Raw genomic sequence first — 18,388 nt, 5'->3', positions numbered from 1 at the left:
TTCTCTGATCACACGTATCTTTAATATTTATTATAAAATTCTTTGGTAATAATGACTAGAACTGTTGATCAATAGTATGTGTGGATTGAAAACACTCTCACATCATCATCTTTAAAAGATTGTTAATTGATTAAATTTATTTTTCAGATGTAATAGATGAACACATTAAAAGATGTCGACTTCCAAGAAAAATAGCTTAGAAGATTTGATAATTTTTACATAAGAATCTTTCAAAAAAATACCTCTCCTGGTATCATTAATGTAACACTTTCCTTCTTGAGATCACTGGAAATATTAAATTTTTTACAACACTGTATATCCCTCTCTATACACTGAGAAATAAATTTTTATTTAATTCAATGCAAAAGATACTTATATATCCATTGAATTATATTGGGATTAAACAGATTTTCGTTGGAATTTCCTAGAAATTCTTACACAAGTATCCTCGATCACGTTCTGAGGATTCACTGATATCATCAGTACGTACGACACGTGACCTCGGCGCGTGTTAGGAAATACTTCTAAATAGCGACACGTGCCACTAGGAGGTCAGGACACGTGCCCAAATTTGTCCAAACACTTATCAAAATGTACTCGATCCTTTCTTGTTAATCATAGAAACTGGGATTCCTTCATTGAACATATGACGAATCATCTTGGATCCATAAAAATTGTCAATTGTCTTCTTCATCCTTGATTTTCTTCCTGAATGAACATTCTCCTCGCCTCAAGTTGTCATTAACATTTTTCCATTTTGACATTCAACACTCGTCATTCACGTTGAATTAAATTTACAATAATTATTTTATTTAATTTACATTACAAATGATTTTTGTATGAAAAAAAAAAAGTAATCACTGATATTGATGTTATATTATATATTGGTGTTAATTTTAGGTGAAAAAGAAAAATATTGGGAAAATGTTGGACTGTGAAGAAAGGTGAAATAGAACTGTGGATCACTGATGAACATTGGTTCAGGTGGTTTGACGAAACTGAAAGGGAAAAGCGGGAGGAAGGCGGAAGCCAGGGGGTTGAATGTCCAATCGCATCCCTATTCGTCGAGGCAATTGGTGGTGGAGCCAGCCTACCTTCGGTTGCCTGGCTGCTGGTTCCGCCTCTTCATCGATCTGATAAGGAACAGGGAGGTTCTTGGTTGGGGATAACTTGATGGAAAAGTCGTTGGGCGAATTGGATAGATTTGCGAATCGAATTTGCACTTTGATGTTGATATCTTAGATACTTATTACTAAATAAAAATGCCATGGCAGCAATATTTCAAGTTTGGTGAGAATTGAAACTTATATGAATATTGGCAAGAAAAATTCTTTAAATAAGAGAGAAAAAAAAAAAAAAAGAAAGGAATGTTTGAAGATATTTGAAAGAGATTATGAAAGAAATTAAGAGAAAAAAATAAGTCTATAGAAAACTTATAATCAAAATATATTCAACAAGAGATGAGACAAGTGAAGAAATTAATTACATTTTTTATTATTATTAGAGATATTTAATTAAATTTGAAAAACTAAAACTCAAAAGACGCTATCTACAAAGCAGTAAAAAAATGAAAATTGTGTGCCTAAGTTTTTTTATTTAAAATACTAAATAAGGTTGAAAATTTTTTTTCATCTTTTCAGAAAGACATATTGTTGGGATATTATATAATTATATTTTGCGGTACGATAATAATATAGCAGAAATCACATCAAACCTGTTACGGTACGCATAATTATACGTTGCCCCAGTCAGGCCAAATGTCGCAAAAGTGGTTAACCCTCGAATAAACCCTTGCACGATGTTTCTGGTACATGTGCATGACACGTGCCTCCAATTTCTTCCTCCGTTACACTTTTGATTCATTCCCTTGAATGCTCTTTTTATGGATAATCGTGAAACTAGTCTCAAATACTTTTTCACTTCCGGTGATTGTGGAAGGATCATTATAGAAGGATATATATTATATGGAATATCAGAAAAGTATTAAAAATATTTTTTATTTTCATCCAAAAACATTGTATAAAATTCAATAAAATAGAGCAAAAATTTGTTTATATATATATATATTTTAGAGTAAAGAAAAAATTGTTATAAGTATAACATAAAATGGAGAAAAACGTTGATAATTAAAAATGAACAAAAATATGAAAAAATTTTGTTTGAAATACCAATAGGATATAAAGTATGGTCTATTATCGATTTCCCACAAAACTTTCTCTAAACATTCGTCCAGACTGAGCAATTAACACGCTACAAATTAAGAGGGTTCGTTGCATCAGGATGAATTATTCGTTCCATCTGTTGTTCCAGAGAAAATCAAGTAAACGATTTTTTTCTTTCCCACGATTACAATTTTCTGGTTTAGAGAACGATTTTCAAAAATATACGCATATAAACAATTTTAATAATTGATTGATCAAGTATTTAAAATTGTCTGCAATATTATAAATCTTGCTAATAATAAATTCCAGCAGTTTTACTTTACTTTAATTGTTAATTTATTAAAATATGTGTAAATGTGAATAAATTTTATTAAAATCCAAAACTACAATATAAATTTTACAATAATAAATTTTTTTTATCAATTTTTTTTTAAGATACAGGTGCAAAAATCGGATTGCAAGCCATAACCATTGTTCGAATCAAATCCCAAAGAAAAACATAGATCGAGATAGATCCATTGTGCAACGGGATCCTCGAGATTGAGAGATAACTGAAAGGGATTAGAATTAAATGGCAAATCCTCTGGACACGTGTGCATTCGATTCGAGTGAAAAATTAAATACTACAATAAAAAAATTTTATTAAATTTAATTTTATTAAAAAAAAATAATATTTATCTTTTATATCTATTAAAAGAAATAATTAATTATTATATTAATTATATCTTACAAATTTTTTTATTATATTATATTATAACATATTATGTATATTTATTTTATATTATAATTTTTAATAATATTTTTGCTTTCAAAATTGTAAAGAAATTTCTATATATTTAAAAAACAAATTGATTTTTTATAATAGCACATCATTTTTCAAAATACGTATCTAATCGATTTTCTATGCATATCCTTGTATATCCAGGGACCCATGTCTAACACCTGGTAATCGGTATCCCTCGGAACATCTTGGTATTCATTCAAAATATAACCAACCCCTGTAAATGTCTATTAATTTATACTCAACGGGAGTGTGAAATCGATTTATATCTCGATTCATCTTGCAGTTTTAATCGATTTGCAATCGTACAAAAAATATTGCAATCTAATGAAATCTCTATTTTTAATTTCATATTAATCGATATTTTAAATATATTTATCATAAATATATTAAATATCTTGTTTAATTCCATTATAAAATTTTAATATTTTATATGATATTTTGCAAATAAAAATTTAACTGCAAAGATTAAAATGATTGACATTCATAGCTGTTAGTTTTCATTTTGATACTTTTATTATATATATTTTTCAAGTACTGTTTATTAATTTATGAAATTCTACAATGTATATAAAATACTATTTTCCAGCGTGAAATAATGCTATACAATATTTACCCTGGAATATCCGGTTTTATGAGTGTAATCAAGCGAGCTGTCGAAATCATGCGCTAATTTAACCATCAGCCTTGTCCAACGCGAAATTTTGAACCACCTGTCTAATATCCACTTCTACATCCGTTTCCGGTTTATAAGGGATGGCATCCCCTGCGGTGTCCTCGTGGCTGTACCCTCTAGGAGGGCACGATCCCCTGAACGTTTCATGCTTGGGTACACCACCTTTACCCCCTACTTCTTTCTGACCACAATATCGATTGAATATCGCAAAATGTTCCAAAATACGACGAATTTTTAGAATCGTGCAATATTTATCTAGAATTAAAAATTCCTCTAAGAAATATTTATTTTGAAGTGTGATGCTATTTAAATTAAATATATATCTACAATTAATTATAAAATAGATGCATAAAAGTAATTGAGTGTGTAATATTTATTTATTTGTTTATATGGAAATGCATACGATATACAAAATGATGAATAAATGTTAATTATGTAACAATATATAATTTTCTTAAATAAAATAAACGCATTAAATGAAAAATTATTAATGTTACGAGCAGTTTGAATGATCAAGATAGGTTTCATTGAAAGATCAAGATAAGATTTATTGATTAAGGGAGATTAAGTTATCATTCCATCAATCTGAATATTCCATATGGAACATTTAATTTCCAAATTGTGCATATATGGAATCTCAGTGATCGCTGATTATATATTGAAATCTAATAAGAATTGAATATCCAAATTAATTCTATTGTGATCTAACAAGATTGCTCCTTTGTGAATTTGCAAATCTGATATTATACATATATTTTTAACATCTGTGAAATCATGTATATTAATGTTACTTTTTTCAAACAGAAAATAACCATTTTTCAAATTAAAAATTAAACACAAAAATATTTATTATTCGATATACATATTTCGTTTAAAAATTTAAAATAGTTCATTGTTCTGCCCCCTATTGACGATAACGTACATTGATTCTAAATTACCTTACAAAGTTACCTTACAAAGTTAAAACAGAACAATTTCTTTATATCTTAATAATTTTAATATTCCATCTAACTAATTATTATTAGAAATTTTAATTTTAATTTTTTATATTTATTTTATTAATTAAAAAATAAATAAAAAATAAATCATATCGCATAAAAATAAAAAAATACTATTACTAATGATAATATTAATCATGAACAATAACACTATTTTAAAAAGAAGTTAATAATTTAATTTTTAAAATTAAAAAAACTAAAAAGTTATTAATTAATAATGTATTAATAATATGTTAACGATTTAATAATATAATGAGAAATAGAATGATATATTCAAATCGAAATTCAAATTTCCCGCGTAAAAAAAGAGCATTGGTACAATTTCACAACCTCGATCTGTTTCGATGTCTCGAGGTGACTTAAATGGCCTTCAGGTCGAGCCTTGAGGCTAGTCAGTATTTTCGCTGAGCTGGGTTGTTGTTTACATCCCGTAGCCGCTCTTCGTACGGCCATCCCGTGCGCGAGGGGAGCGGCAAAAATTCTTGTGTAAAATTTATTGTCACTAAGTAACTGTTATTATTGCCTATTCTTTCTCTTATTATTATTCGATTATTAAATCCACACGGAACAATTAGTAAACACGATGAAGGTAACGGTAACCACACTCAGCGACGACATTTTCGTGCTGGACGTCATCGAGGATATGGAGCTGGAGAGTTTCAAGGCTCTGTGTGAGATTGAAAGCAACGTTCCAGTCCACGAGATGGTGATCGCTTTCAATGGTCTACCATTGATGAACGACAAGAAATCGCTGAAAGATCACGGGATCCGAGACGGTGACGTGGTGATTTTGCAACACATGCATCAGAGCGGGGCCGAATTGAACCTTCACCCCTTTAATGGAGGTCAGCTTCAATTATTTAAAGTGGCAATCGAGGCGGGTCGTGAGGTTAGCTTTTCGGCTTCGATTTACGTTTCTTTTTACTGTATTGTCACGTCTCTCGATCAGATGTTACTAGATTTATAACGCACGATCCCAGTGGACTAAGCTTAACAGATTCGATCGAGCATGTATCCCTTTGGTTTCATTACATTTGTCAATAAATTCGCTTTATAATATATTAGAATAATGTATTAGAATACGTTTTTTCTTCGTGTGAGAATTTTTCATTTCATTCCTTTTTGTCGATTCGCACACTTGTTCATTTTAGCACAAGTTTTGTACTTTTGTTGAGTTTGATTTGAAGATAGTTTGTCGCTATGCGCTTAATCAGATCAATTATTTAAAAGCGCACTCTTACTATAGTAAAAAAAAGAATGTACTAAATTTGAAGATACATTACTCTAGCTATTCCCATGTTGGACTTCAGTTCCATCACAGTGCCAGGAGCATCCAATAGTCGACAACCATCAGCTTCCAGCAGTACTATAGCAAGAATGCAAAACCCTAGAAAAGAGGATGATCCAGAAATAATACGAGATATGTTCTTAGCTAATCCGGATCAATTAGCATTGCTTAGCCAGAATAATCCTAAACTGGCTAGTGCCTTACTATCTGGTAACCTTGGTGAGATGTGCAATAATATATAAAAATATTTTGAAAACTTAAGAGTTTATTCTAATGATAACTTTTGATTTGTAGAAAAATTTACCACTGTACTTAGAGAGCAAATAAAATTGAGAGAAGAACGTGAAGCACAGAGGTTAAGAATGATGAATGCAGATCCATTTGATACAGAAGCTCAAAGGTTTATTGCAGAGGATATCAGGCAAAAAAATATTGAAGCAAATATGGAAGCTGCAATGGAGTATAATCCAGAGACATTTGGATCAGTTGTTATGTTATATATTAATTGTAAAGTCAATGGATTCCCAGTTAAAGCATTTATTGATACAGGTAAATATTTGATAATATTATTTACATTTATAAATAATAAAAATAAAATTAAATACATGTATAAATACATAATAACTAAAATCTAATCTACATAATAACTAAAATAATAAAATAAAATCATTATTGGATTGGAGACAAGATTATTTTTAAGTATCTTTGTTTGGTTTCTGTTTAGTCACTATGTGTCTATTTTTAAATTCTTGTATTTTAAAAGTCATTCTTTTCAATATGGTTCTTCATAGTGGGAGTAGTTTAAATTTAGACATCCTAAGATTCTGTGCTCATATTAGTTATATTTTTATATTTGAAATTTCATAAATATTATTAGGAAAATATTTTTATATCATATACTAATATATTATATATTATATAAAATTATTAATGTATTATATGTTATATAAAAATCAGGTGCACAATCAACTATAATGTCCGATGCATGTGCCGAAAGATGCCATATAATGCGATTAGTTGATTCAAGGTGGGCTGGAATAGCTCATGGTGTTGGAACTCAACGGATTATTGGACGTATTCATATGGTACAAATTCAAATTGGAAACGACCATTTAACGACATCGTTTACTGTGCTTGCGGAACAAAGCATGGATATGTTACTTGGTCTGGATATGTTGAAAAGACATCAATGTTGTATAGATTTAAAAAAAAATGTGTTAAAAATTGGTACTACTGGTGCAGAGACTCCATTTTTAGCAGAAGGTGAACTTAAACATTGCTATAATTATATAATATTTTTTTTGTCTGTTATACAATGTAAATACTTCATTAGGGGAATTGCCAGAATGGCTCAGGTTAAGCGGTTATAGCGATGCGAGTAATTACGATGTGGAAGATGATAAAAACAAAAAAGAATCTCAAAGGGCATTAGAGCATGGTTCTAGAGATGCAAAAAAACAACGTCGGCAACCTGGTAAGTATGTATCTGTCCAGGCTTCCTTTTTTCCAATATTCCTTTTAATCTATTATAATTTTCCTTTGATCCTATTAACAGTACATATTTATATACTATTTAAATTTTTTATGAATATTTTATAATAAAATACAATATTTCAATAATAATTTTTTTCCCTAAGAAGATTTAGCTGAAACACATATCCTTTTATTTACCTGGACTATTTATATATAATAATTTCAGATAAATACTTTGCATTTTGTTGATGATAATTTTATTTTTATTTTGTTAGAATAGAAAAAAATTTTTTTTTTATATATATATATTTTAGATGGCCTAGAAAGCAATAATTCGAGTGGAACATCAAGCAGATCAGGCCCTATAGAAACCACAGTTTTTTCCCATGATCCATTCACAGAGGAGACAGTAAAAGAAATCGAATCTCTAGGATTTAACAGAATAGAAGTTATTGCGGAATTACGTAGATTTAATGGAGACAAAACTCAAGCCACGGACGCATTGTTCACAAAATCCTTAAGACTTTAAAGCAATAAAGGGAGGAAAAAGTATTGTGAAGGTTTCCATGTTTGTGCAGTAAAGTTTAGACAAAGAAGATTTGTACTTGATTTTTAGGTAATGACTTTTTACATCGATTTTATAAATTTTGATGTATTGGAAACCGCACAATCAAAACTCATCGCTCAGGCAAGCACTCGTTTCTCGACATTTAGTATGAAATCGTGTTTGGATTTTATTTCATGGAACAGCTATATAGACACAATATATCATTTTAATGACAAATGATTACTTACTAGCTACATCTTTTTTTTTTAATTAGATTACAGAAATTTGTAACATGATTTGAATCTATGAAATTAAAATACTTTGATAATCTAATCTATCATTAGCGCAATACATAAATTTAGGAATCAATACATGAATGAATTAAAAGAAAGGTTAATAATAGGAGTTAATAATAAGCTTATTGTTTTTTGTGAAAATTTTGCGTTCATAGATATTTTACAAGAATTTTTTACTAGATTAGAAAAACAAACGGAAATAGGCACTTAAGAAGATAATATTTTATTGAAGAAATATATCACACGATTTCACGAATATTTCGAGCTTCGCGAAAAGTTAGCTTGTAAACTTTCAAAAATATTAAGTTCCTCCATTGTAATTTTATAATTTACTAAAAAAGGATTTTTTGTAACGTAAGTTAATCATGTCGACATATCGACCAATTTATAAAGATTTTCTAATTATTTTCTCTTTTTTTAAAGGAGCAAACATTATAGACAAAAAAATATGAATTTATAAAAATAGAACTTATAAATTTATAAGAATTTTTATTGTTTCGTTTTTATAAATATTCTAATCGAAACTATAAAAAGAATGTGAATTTTGTATCGTTACTATCTATTTAGGGTATATGGTATTTTTCTGTATTTTCTTTATATTATTATATCGATAAAAAGAAAAGAAAAAAACATGTAACAAACAAGATTCACTAAAGTTTTTTTTTTTTTACTCTACTTTTAGTGTGAACTAATGTGCACATTATTATTTTAATAATCAAAAATTTTCTTCTCCTTTTCCTCAAGAAAAAAATTAAAACGTTATTAATTCTTTAAGGCCCAAATCTTTAAATCATTATCTAAAATTGAATCAAAGTTATTGATATTAAATCAATTTTTATTGTAAGTTGTCTAATATGTCTAATGTTTAAAAAGTAAATTAAAAAAAATTATCAAAAGCTTATTATTATTTTTTATTAAAAAAAATATTTTTTGAAATTGTAAATAAAAAAAACTATTTAAAAAAAAGCTAAATATGAATTCATAAATTCATCAAAGCTAGATTTGAATTTGACAAATTTTTGAAATGAGAGTTGCATGGATATAACATTGGGACTTAAAGGATTAAAAAAACGAATAATATAAATGTATCACGATATATTATAAGATACAAGATAACGGAATGATATTTGAATTATTAAAATTCGTTGGACAATCATGCTTTCTACAGTAATTCGTTGGGTGCCCATTTTATTTCTACCATTTTACCAGTACGTGCGGATTCTTCGCAGGCAGATGCAACTTTAGATACAGCTAAAGTTTGTTCTGGTAAGACAGATGACTCATCTTTACCGAGCACTATATCAATGAAGTGATTCAATTCTGCTTGATAAGCATTTTTGAATCTACTCGGAAATGAGTACCATATTGGTGGACTGTTTACACCTTGGATACCGTTGTGACTGGTAACACAGTGTATTGGTTGTTCATTAACTGCAGATATCATACCCTTAGGGCCAAATACTTCGAGACGTTGATCGTAACCATAAGGGCTATTTCGTGACAAATCGATTACTCCCAAAGTACCTGATGGGAAATGTAATGTAACTACCACTGTGTCATAATCATTGATTGCTTTTATTTCTGGAATATGTGCGTATGCTTGAGTGGCGACCTGCAAGCAAATATTTAAATGAAAACTCCATAGAATGAATTCTAACAAGAATGAAAAAGAAACATAATTTATTTAATTCCCTGAAAAATTATAATTAAAAAATTTTATAAATATTTTGATTTTTCAAATCATATTCTTTGAAAGAGAATAAATTAATATTTTTTTTATTTATAACTATATACAATAAGATGAGGAAATAAAATTATATTAACTTTTTTAAGTTTTGACTTTTCCTTATATAATACAAATTTAAGTATAAATTCATAAATTCTAATTGTAAAAATCAAACTAAAATTGAAAATTAATTATATTAACAAAAAGATATTTTTGACAATGTTTATATCTAAAGTACTTCGGAAATAAATAATAAAAGCAATAATTAAGAGTATTGGAAGAATTATGAACACTATATATATATTTGGATAAAATCAATTGAATGAATAAATTCTCTGGTATTAATTATTTTTTAATTTTTAATTCAATAATAACTAATTGCAATAATCAAAGATTCTCACCTTTATAGGGTATTCTCCAAGAACCCAAGTAATAATATCAATATCATGGACCATACAATCATGGAATATTCCTCCAGATATTCTTAAATAGTCTATACTAGGAAGAGGAGAATCACGGGAGACTGTTTTAATTACATGAACATGTCCAACTTCTCCACTTCTGACTCTGTCTCTGACAGTAGAGTAACTAGGATCAAATCTCCTGTTAAAAGCACAAAATAGGGGTTTGCCGACTTTTTTTGCAGTCTCATAACAAGTTAACGTGTTGGGACTGTTTTCAGCTATCGGTTTTTCGCAGAAAACCGCTTTTTTCGCTTTCAACGATTTTGTTACAATCGTCTCATGTGTATATGTAGGCGAAGCAACAATAACTGCATCTACACTATTGAAAAATAATTTTAATTATTGATTGAACTCTATATATTTTTTTTTATGCTTAATATACTTTCATTATTGTTAAAAATAAATTATTTGCAGAAAAGTTTGTATCTATCATTTTTTTTTAAAGAAAATTATTTTAAAAAAATAGTAATCTATCTTGTGATACAAACGATTAAATAATACTAAATAATTTTTTGGAAATTATTTCCTCTAATCTAATCTATTAAAATATATATTAACTATATTATTTAATCAAGATTTCTATTAGTGAATTAAAATTCTTTAGTGAGTAAAAATATTTTTACAAAAAAGAAAGAAAATTACTTAGGATCATTGAACACTTTGTTTGCTTGTTTACTATTCAGAAAAATAACATCATCGAGTTGCCAATACTCTTTAAGTTTCGTCCAGTTAGATTCGACATCATCTACGATATACAGCAGCTTAAGACGTGGACTATCTACAATATTAGCTAAATGTATCGTACCGGCACGTCCAACACCAAATAGAGCAACTTTTATTTGAGGATGATGATCAGTTTTTAATTGTAGATGCGCTAAAAAACTGTAATAATATTGAATTAGTTTTTAAATATAAAAAAAATAATAAAAAAGAATCAATCATTGATTCACAAAAATTATTCCAAAAAAGTGTTCTATGTTATTTTGAAGAGAAAAATGAATCTCTGATTTCACAAATATTTTAATAAATATTGAAGATCTTGAAAATTACTTACTCTTTATAAAGATAATCTTGGACCGGTGGAAATTGTTTCGTTTTATATGGTGAAATATCTTTAAAATTTGCTGTTGCCATAATTTCTTATATTTTAAATATATAATCAATTATTATATTAATCTGATTATATTATTCTTTAGATCCTTTGACCAAACTCTATCTGAATAATGGACCTACTGTATATGTATATAAATGAACTGGTTAATAAAAGTGGGGAAAAATGATACGATTAAATGTGATGACATGCGAGAGAAGAAATCTTTTCTTAGTGAAGATTACTATTTTAAACGATACAATCGCAAAACAGATTTTTATAATTTTATACATAACAACACAGCTTGTTTATTAAAATAAGTTTTTTAGTGGAAAAATGATAAGATTAATTTGACGGAAAAAAAAATATGAAAAGAAGAAAACATTTAATTAAGATAAATTAATAAATCTAAGTAATTTAACTATAATGTCTATTATAATTTATGATTTATGATTTAAAAATTAAATTTTATATTTGAATACTTTATTGAAATTGTTTAAATTCCTTTTACGTTTTTTTTATTATATTTTGAATATTTAATATTTAAGTAATATTCATTAAATTTGTAAAATTTGTTAAATGATATTCATTTCGTTTAATTTATAATTATATTTATAATTATATAGGTCTAAAAATATAAAACTTGAAACTATAACTTATCAATTATTCCTAAATTAAGGAAAACATATTTAAAATGATTTAAGAGACTAAAGAAATCAATATACAAAATAATATCAATAGTATAATATATAAAATTTGTATGTATAAAAAATTTTATATAAAAATTGTATATAAAATATAAGATAAAAAGATGTATTAATTAATATTAATTGATATTATTAATTAATATTATTAATGTTTTTTTTTAGTTGGCCATATAGAAGATATAAAAGTCAAGAATACATTTTTTTTTAATCAATTATATATTTATTTTGTGTATATATTTATTATTGTGTATGTTTTACACATTTTCAAATAATATTCATATAGTAATTTGTTTAAAACCAAAAAAAAGCAATAGTTTTTTTTTCATACATATACAGTATTTTCTCTTTTCGATTCTGCTTTAACCGGCTAACGATCATTATAAATTAAGGATCGTGATTTTTTATAGTATTATTATTTTTTTATATGTTATATATTTGTCAATTTGATTTGATACTGATATTTATTATTATAATATTGACAATAATATATTATGTTATATTTAGATCTTATTATATAATAATAATTAATCATTCATTTATGCAGTTCTATAGTTGGTTAAAAAGGATTCTACTGTATCTAGAGATTATATGCAAGATTAATAATTTGATGAGAACTGTTTATTATCATTATATGATGAGTCATCATTATTAAATGATCAAAAAAATTTTTTTTATTTTTTATAATCCTAACTTTATGCTATATGACAATTATATGTTCATTATGATGATTTTGAATTTTATTAAAAAGTAAATCAATTCAAAATAAATTTCTATTATATTTCTATTTTTTAGAGGTTCAAATGAAAATTTTACTACATTTGTAAAGCTATTAAAAAATTTTGAACTAAATTTTGAATATAATATTTTAAATACGAGATATAATTATTGAAAAACATCTATAGATTTTAATATCTTGAAAAAAAGCAATAAAAATATTTTCCAAGTAATATATATTCTAGGTTATCGATCATATAATATTATATAAACGAAATGATAATTTCGTTTATACAAACATTGAAATTTAAATATATTTAGTTAAATATATTAAATTAAAATATATTAAATTGAAATTTATTATATATATTTAGCTAGAGCGTCAGAATCGAATATTTGAAATCGAAATATAAATTGTAATATAACAAATTTTATAAAATTTATATATTTATTATATATATATATGTATACAAGTTGCATACAAAATTATCGTATTATACAAGCAATGAAATTATTAAATAACGAATAAAATGTACGAATTATTGACACATACTTAGTAAGGAATTTATTACATTGATTAAAATAGAATTCTACAACTAATTAGATTCATAATTCTAAAATTAGACTTTGATATTCCAAAATTAAAATTTTAGAAAATTAAGTATGAAAAATTAAAATATTTAAAGTTTTAACTATTAAATAATCTTATAAATATAATTTTTATAAAAAAAAGAAATAGATAATTTTCTATTATATAAAAATAATTTATTATTTATAGGATAACATATTTATAGAACAAATTTATTCATGTGAATATTTTAATATTTTGAATAATATATTTTATATAATTGTTAAGAATGAAAAAATAAAACAGAAGAAATCCTGAAGTAAAAGTTATCTTGCATAAAAATTATCTATTAAAAATTTTTATAAATTTAGTATCATCTTTTCTGTCAGACAATAAATAACTTTAATGTTATATTTATTTTTTTGTCGACTTTTCAATTTCCATGTTCGTACATAAATTTTACTTCCAAAACGATAAAATTTTGTTTAATTCGGTTTCTTTTGATAACTTTATCGGTTTATATGATTAAAAATTTTAATTGTAATTTGATGAAATTAAAATTGTTTATATTTTAAGAATAATATTCTTTCAATATAATTATTTAGCTTCCATAAAAATAAATTTTATTTATCTTCAAACACGAAAAAGATGCAGTGATAAATAAATAAATATTATTTTATTAATTTTTATTATATATATAAATTATTTATCAATTCTTACAATGGAACTTTTTATGAATTTCATTTTTTTCCATCACCCCGTAACCTATCAGTTTTTATCTATATTCTCATTTATCTACCAATTCGCTATTAACAACATTTGTGTGAGTTTAAGAATTTTATGGCGCAAGAATTCTTCGATAATTGGTGAATTATAAACACTTTATGCAGTGCAAAATATTAGTAAACATCGCAAATGAGATGTATTTTTATGATCTTTGGCATATAAAAATTGAATAAAATTTTTTAAAAAATTAAATTCTATCAAAATTTTTAATAATTAGATTAGATGAAAAACGGTAAAGATAAAAAAAAATAAAAAAAATTAAATAGAGTCCTCTCTTGAACGTATAAATTTTACAGATCAAAGTAAATGAAATAAAAATTCTAATCAATTAGTGCCATCTCTAGACTACCGCAAATAAAATATAAATATAGATGAAAAGAGTAAAAAGTAGAAGAATGGAGATATTGTAAGAATTAACCATTTGTGCCATCTGTTAAATTTTAAAGACATTTTCAAAAATAAGATAAAATAATAGAATTGAAGAATAATGTCATCTCATAACTGTTTTTAAAAAAATATTTTTAATATTCAATAGATGGAGTTTTCGAAGTAATGATTCCAGATCAAAGAAGTTTCATTTGTTGTCGATAATAGTATAGTAACAAGTTTGAACATTTTTCAAAAAGATGGTGTTACTAATTAAATACTAAAAATTAAAATTACGAATTCTTTCAAATTATGCATATATGTATTCCTGATATCTGACAATTTTTAGCTTGATATTCTCAATTTGAGTTGGTCTAAATAATGATATTGCTTTTTTTATTGATTCAAAATTTGACAATTATGTAAAGAATACTATATAATTTCTATTTTATTGACGAATAGAAAATTGATTTTAATTAATTTAAAATAATTCAATAAAGAAATATAAGAATAAGAATATATATCTATATAATAAATAAGTTAGAAATTATTTTATGTACGAATTGATATGTTATATTTACATACAATATTGAATATTACATATAGTAATAATATTTTAAATAAATTAAAAAAAAATTATTCATATAATCAAAAAAATTATTAATAAGATGATTATATATAAGTAGTGATTACAAAACAGTAATATAACCATCAAAATTGTATTTATTTATTTTGAATTTTTCGAAAGTTATTTTCGTGATAATTACTATAAAAATAATTTTTTCATTTTTTTATTTTTGTTTTTGGTTAACAAAGAAATTTATTGACCTTGGCCTAAGTAATGAAACAGAAATTATTATCGTGTCTTTATTAAAATATAAGTCAATTATATTGATCGCTTGAATTAATGTGTATGAAAGTTACTGTGTTCAAAATGATTCATATTTTAATATAATTAAAATTTTTTAATGATAGTATATAATATAAAAAAATACTGCTAATATTACACAGATCTCGATTTCTCCTGTGAAGTGTGACGAAGACCGAAACAGCTGTTCTGCTGTTGGATGGTTAATTTGACAGGGAAGTCGAAGGATAAAACGAATGTTTTATCTAGATTTAACCCTTTTAAATGATATCGCGAATATTCCGTGGCGAAAATGAAAATGTCGCAGTCAAGAGAAAACGGCAAATCGACACCCTGAAAATTTTTAACGACAAGTAAGTAAATTTTCGATTGTAACCTCTCTTCTTTAACCTTATTTGCATTAATGTATTTATTTATTTTCGTATATTTTTTATACAAACATAAGATGCAGCATTTTATGATTTTTATTTGAAAGATAAAGAAAAAATTTAATATATGAATTATTTAACATAAATCAAAATTTTCATTTACGCGTCCGTCATAAGAGAAACTGTCATTATTATGATATACATCTAGTTTAATTTTTAGGGTTTCTCTTTTGACCTAAAAATAAATATTTTATAATTTTCTATATTGTTCAATCGAATCAACTTTGATACAATTTTTTCATATTTTTTAAATTATTATGTGTTATAGTGTAGTAGAATTAAGAGAAGATGTGGAGTATCAAGTACAATTCAATGCTAGGGAAAGGAGAATGGCTATTATGGTTTCTTTGTCACCGGAGTTTCCGTTGGAAAAACCAGTGCTCAGGGTCTCTCCACCCATAAATCATCCTTGGTGTAATGAACATAGTGAAATCACAAGCGCACCAGGACTACTTAATGTAACATCTTTTATATTTATAATTTATTTATTTAGAATCATAAAGATCATTTGGTTTTACATATCAGTTTACAGTGCACAGTGATCTTGGTCGTGTTGTTCAAGCTATCATTAGAGAATTTAGTAAAAATCCTCCACAACTGTTAGAAGATATTTCTCCTGGATCTGTGAAATCTCATAGAGGTACACATGTTTTTGAAATAAGTGTAATAATACAAAAGATAAAATATTTATTATTCTTTTATAATATAAATTACAGATTCACAAGAAAGAAATTCTCCATCGTATTCCTTACAACAGTATCCAGAAATTCCACCAACATCATACAATTCTTATTATACCACTCAATATCCACAGTATTCATCTGCCAGTGCAAATACTTGTATTTATAATTACAATCATACGAATTCGAGTACCGCGTATGTGACGGACAGTCATACAAAATTCGGTTCTCCCTCGCAACATTCAGCATATATTGCATGTTCGAGAAGTGGTACAGATGCATCAGGTTACAATTCAAATCAACCTGGAACATATTTGAATTCGCATTACGTGAACGCGAATTATCATCAACAATCATTGCCGAATCAAACACAAACTAAGCTACGGCAGAGTGTAGTGTTTCCAGAATTAAATAATTTGACTAATGAGGAATTGAGACAATTAAATGAAGATAACGATAAATTAGATGAATTCCTGGATAAACATTCCGATTTAAAAGACATTAACACCGCTATTGATGATGCAATAGATTGGGTCCAAAAAACTGCCGGTAAGATAACTTCCGATAAAACGTTATAATATTATTTTGTTCTTTCGAAAATTTATTTTTTCTTTCTATTTTTCAGAGGCTAATGTAGCCAAAGAACCCGAGCTTAAAGAATTGCAGTCTGATGTAGCAAATAAAATTCAGATCGTTACTGCACTAAAAACTAGATATGATCAACTAATACAACGATATAACAAATTATCTGAAGCATTTATTCCGGATCACATAAAAGAATGTTTAAGGAAAGCGGCAGATGAAAGTCACGAGGAAAGTGAACGAATTGCTGAGAATTTCTTAAATAGGAAAATAGATGTTGAACGTTTTCTCAGCACTTATATCGAATGTAGAAAGTTGGGTCAAGCAAGAAGAACTAAAGAGGAAAAATTAGCACATCAGTTAAATGAATTGAAACGAGCGGGTTATTAAAATCATGTATAATCTTATCTTTTTCTATGAATTGAACAAACTGTAAATAATGCCTAGTTCAATTAAACTGTGAATTTGAATAGCATTCGTGTTTATCAAGTATCTATGCGGTAAAAATACTCGCTGGCAGAGAACATTTTTATAACGTATTATTACGTTGCAAAGTTACGTCATTGCTTGTTATATATACATTAAAATTAATTAGATTATGCGGCATTCTGGATGAAAAATTTAAGTTATATAATATGTGCGAATTAATTGAAATTATCTATGGCAAGAAATTAATTAAATATATGTAAAAAAAAATATTAAAAACCAAAGGCGCTGGTTCAAGCCGATAAACGACTATATATAATTTGAATTAATTTAAAATGTACTTATTTTTTCATACAGAAAGTGTTTTTTAAATGAATTTAAGTATATTGCTATTGCATTGTGACATACTACAATTGCAATTAATATCACTCTGACAAGGAACTTTTTTTTACTATGTAAATAAATGTGCGAGAATATGATTAAATCAATTTTTCAAAGTTTGCTATTTAGTGATGTTAATCTGATTACTTATCCTACGAATGTTCCTAATTGTAACATATAATTAATAATTGTATAGATACGTGAAGTCTGAAATGAGAAAATGTTTTTTTTTAACAGTGTGGCGTGTGTAATTTTTTAGGAAATATCCATAATTATTATCTAAAATTCACAGCTAAATTCTGGTAAAAAGAAACAAAGCTTTGCGTTGAATGATATAAATTAAAATGTAAATATATTTGTGTAGAAATCGTAAGTTGTAAA

At 26.1% G+C, this 18,388-nt stretch overlaps 3 protein-coding genes and 1 long non-coding RNA gene across 4 annotated transcripts; 2 read left to right on the top strand and 2 right to left on the bottom strand.

The window, feature by feature from the left end:
• Positions 1-3,436: 3,436 nt before the first annotated feature.
• On the bottom strand, positions 3,437-5,370 carry LOC133666599 (uncharacterized). Its single transcript, XR_009830961.1, has 2 exons — positions 4,948-5,370; positions 3,437-3,874 (listed from the first exon to the last, which is right to left on the bottom strand). It is a non-coding gene; the product is annotated as an uncharacterized LOC133666599 (long non-coding RNA).
• Positions 3,980-8,894, top strand: LOC107996438 (protein DDI1 homolog 2). The gene is made up of 6 exons (XM_017054475.3): positions 3,980-5,462; positions 5,906-6,124; positions 6,200-6,454; positions 6,863-7,168; positions 7,239-7,379; positions 7,693-8,894. Exons 1-6 carry the CDS (start codon positions 5,201-5,203, stop codon positions 7,905-7,907), a joined length of 1,398 nt encoding a protein of 465 aa, XP_016909964.1. The 5' UTR covers positions 3,980-5,200; the 3' UTR covers positions 7,908-8,894.
• A 407-nt stretch (positions 8,895-9,301) lies between these two features.
• LOC107996440 (myo-inositol 2-dehydrogenase) lies at positions 9,302-15,788 on the bottom strand. Its single transcript, XM_017054478.3, has 5 exons — positions 15,650-15,788; positions 11,466-11,643; positions 11,054-11,293; positions 10,349-10,730; positions 9,302-9,833 (listed from the first exon to the last, which is right to left on the bottom strand). The coding sequence occupies exons 2-5, from the start codon at positions 11,543-11,545 to the stop codon at positions 9,384-9,386; spliced, it is 1,152 nt and encodes a 383-aa protein (XP_016909967.2). The 5' UTR covers positions 11,546-11,643; positions 15,650-15,788; the 3' UTR covers positions 9,302-9,383.
• LOC107996439 (vacuolar protein sorting-associated protein 37A) lies at positions 15,721-18,131 on the top strand. Its single transcript, XM_028666068.2, has 5 exons — positions 15,721-15,863; positions 16,207-16,396; positions 16,464-16,578; positions 16,655-17,167; positions 17,244-18,131. Exons 1-5 carry the CDS (start codon positions 15,775-15,777, stop codon positions 17,588-17,590), a joined length of 1,254 nt encoding a protein of 417 aa, XP_028521869.1. The 5' UTR covers positions 15,721-15,774; the 3' UTR covers positions 17,591-18,131.
• Positions 18,132-18,388: the final 257 nt, after the last annotated feature.

The sequence above is a fragment of the Apis cerana genome, linkage group LG8 (genome assembly GCF_029169275.1).
Source record: "Apis cerana isolate GH-2021 linkage group LG8, AcerK_1.0, whole genome shotgun sequence".
Lineage (NCBI taxonomy): Eukaryota > Metazoa > Arthropoda > Insecta > Hymenoptera > Apidae > Apis > Apis cerana.
This window is presented reverse-complemented; position numbering and strand designations above follow the sequence as displayed.

Coding starts and splice junctions, on each gene's coding strand:
- LOC107996440 (XM_017054478.3), bottom strand. CDS start 11,545: ATGGCAACAGCAAATTTTAAAGATATTTCACCATATAAAACGAAACAA. Junction 11,294..11,465: donor CAAGATTATCTTTATAAAGA/GTAAGTAATTTT, acceptor ATATTATTACAG/TTTTTTAGCGCATCTACAAT. Junction 9,834..10,348: donor TTGGAGAATACCCTATAAAG/GTGAGAATCTTT, acceptor ATTTGCTTGCAG/GTCGCCACTCAAGCATACGC.
- LOC107996439 (XM_028666068.2), top strand. CDS start 15,775: ATGATATCGCGAATATTCCGTGGCGAAAATGAAAATGTCGCAGTCAAG. Junction 16,397..16,463: donor GCGCACCAGGACTACTTAAT/GTAACATCTTTT, acceptor TTTACATATCAG/TTTACAGTGCACAGTGATCT. Junction 17,168..17,243: donor TTGGGTCCAAAAAACTGCCG/GTAAGATAACTT, acceptor TCTATTTTTCAG/AGGCTAATGTAGCCAAAGAA.
- LOC107996438 (XM_017054475.3), top strand. CDS start 5,201: ATGAAGGTAACGGTAACCACACTCAGCGACGACATTTTCGTGCTGGAC. Junction 5,463..5,905: donor CCTTCACCCCTTTAATGGAG/GTCAGCTTCAAT, acceptor ACATTACTCTAG/CTATTCCCATGTTGGACTTC. Junction 7,380..7,692: donor AAAACAACGTCGGCAACCTG/GTAAGTATGTAT, acceptor TATATATTTTAG/ATGGCCTAGAAAGCAATAAT.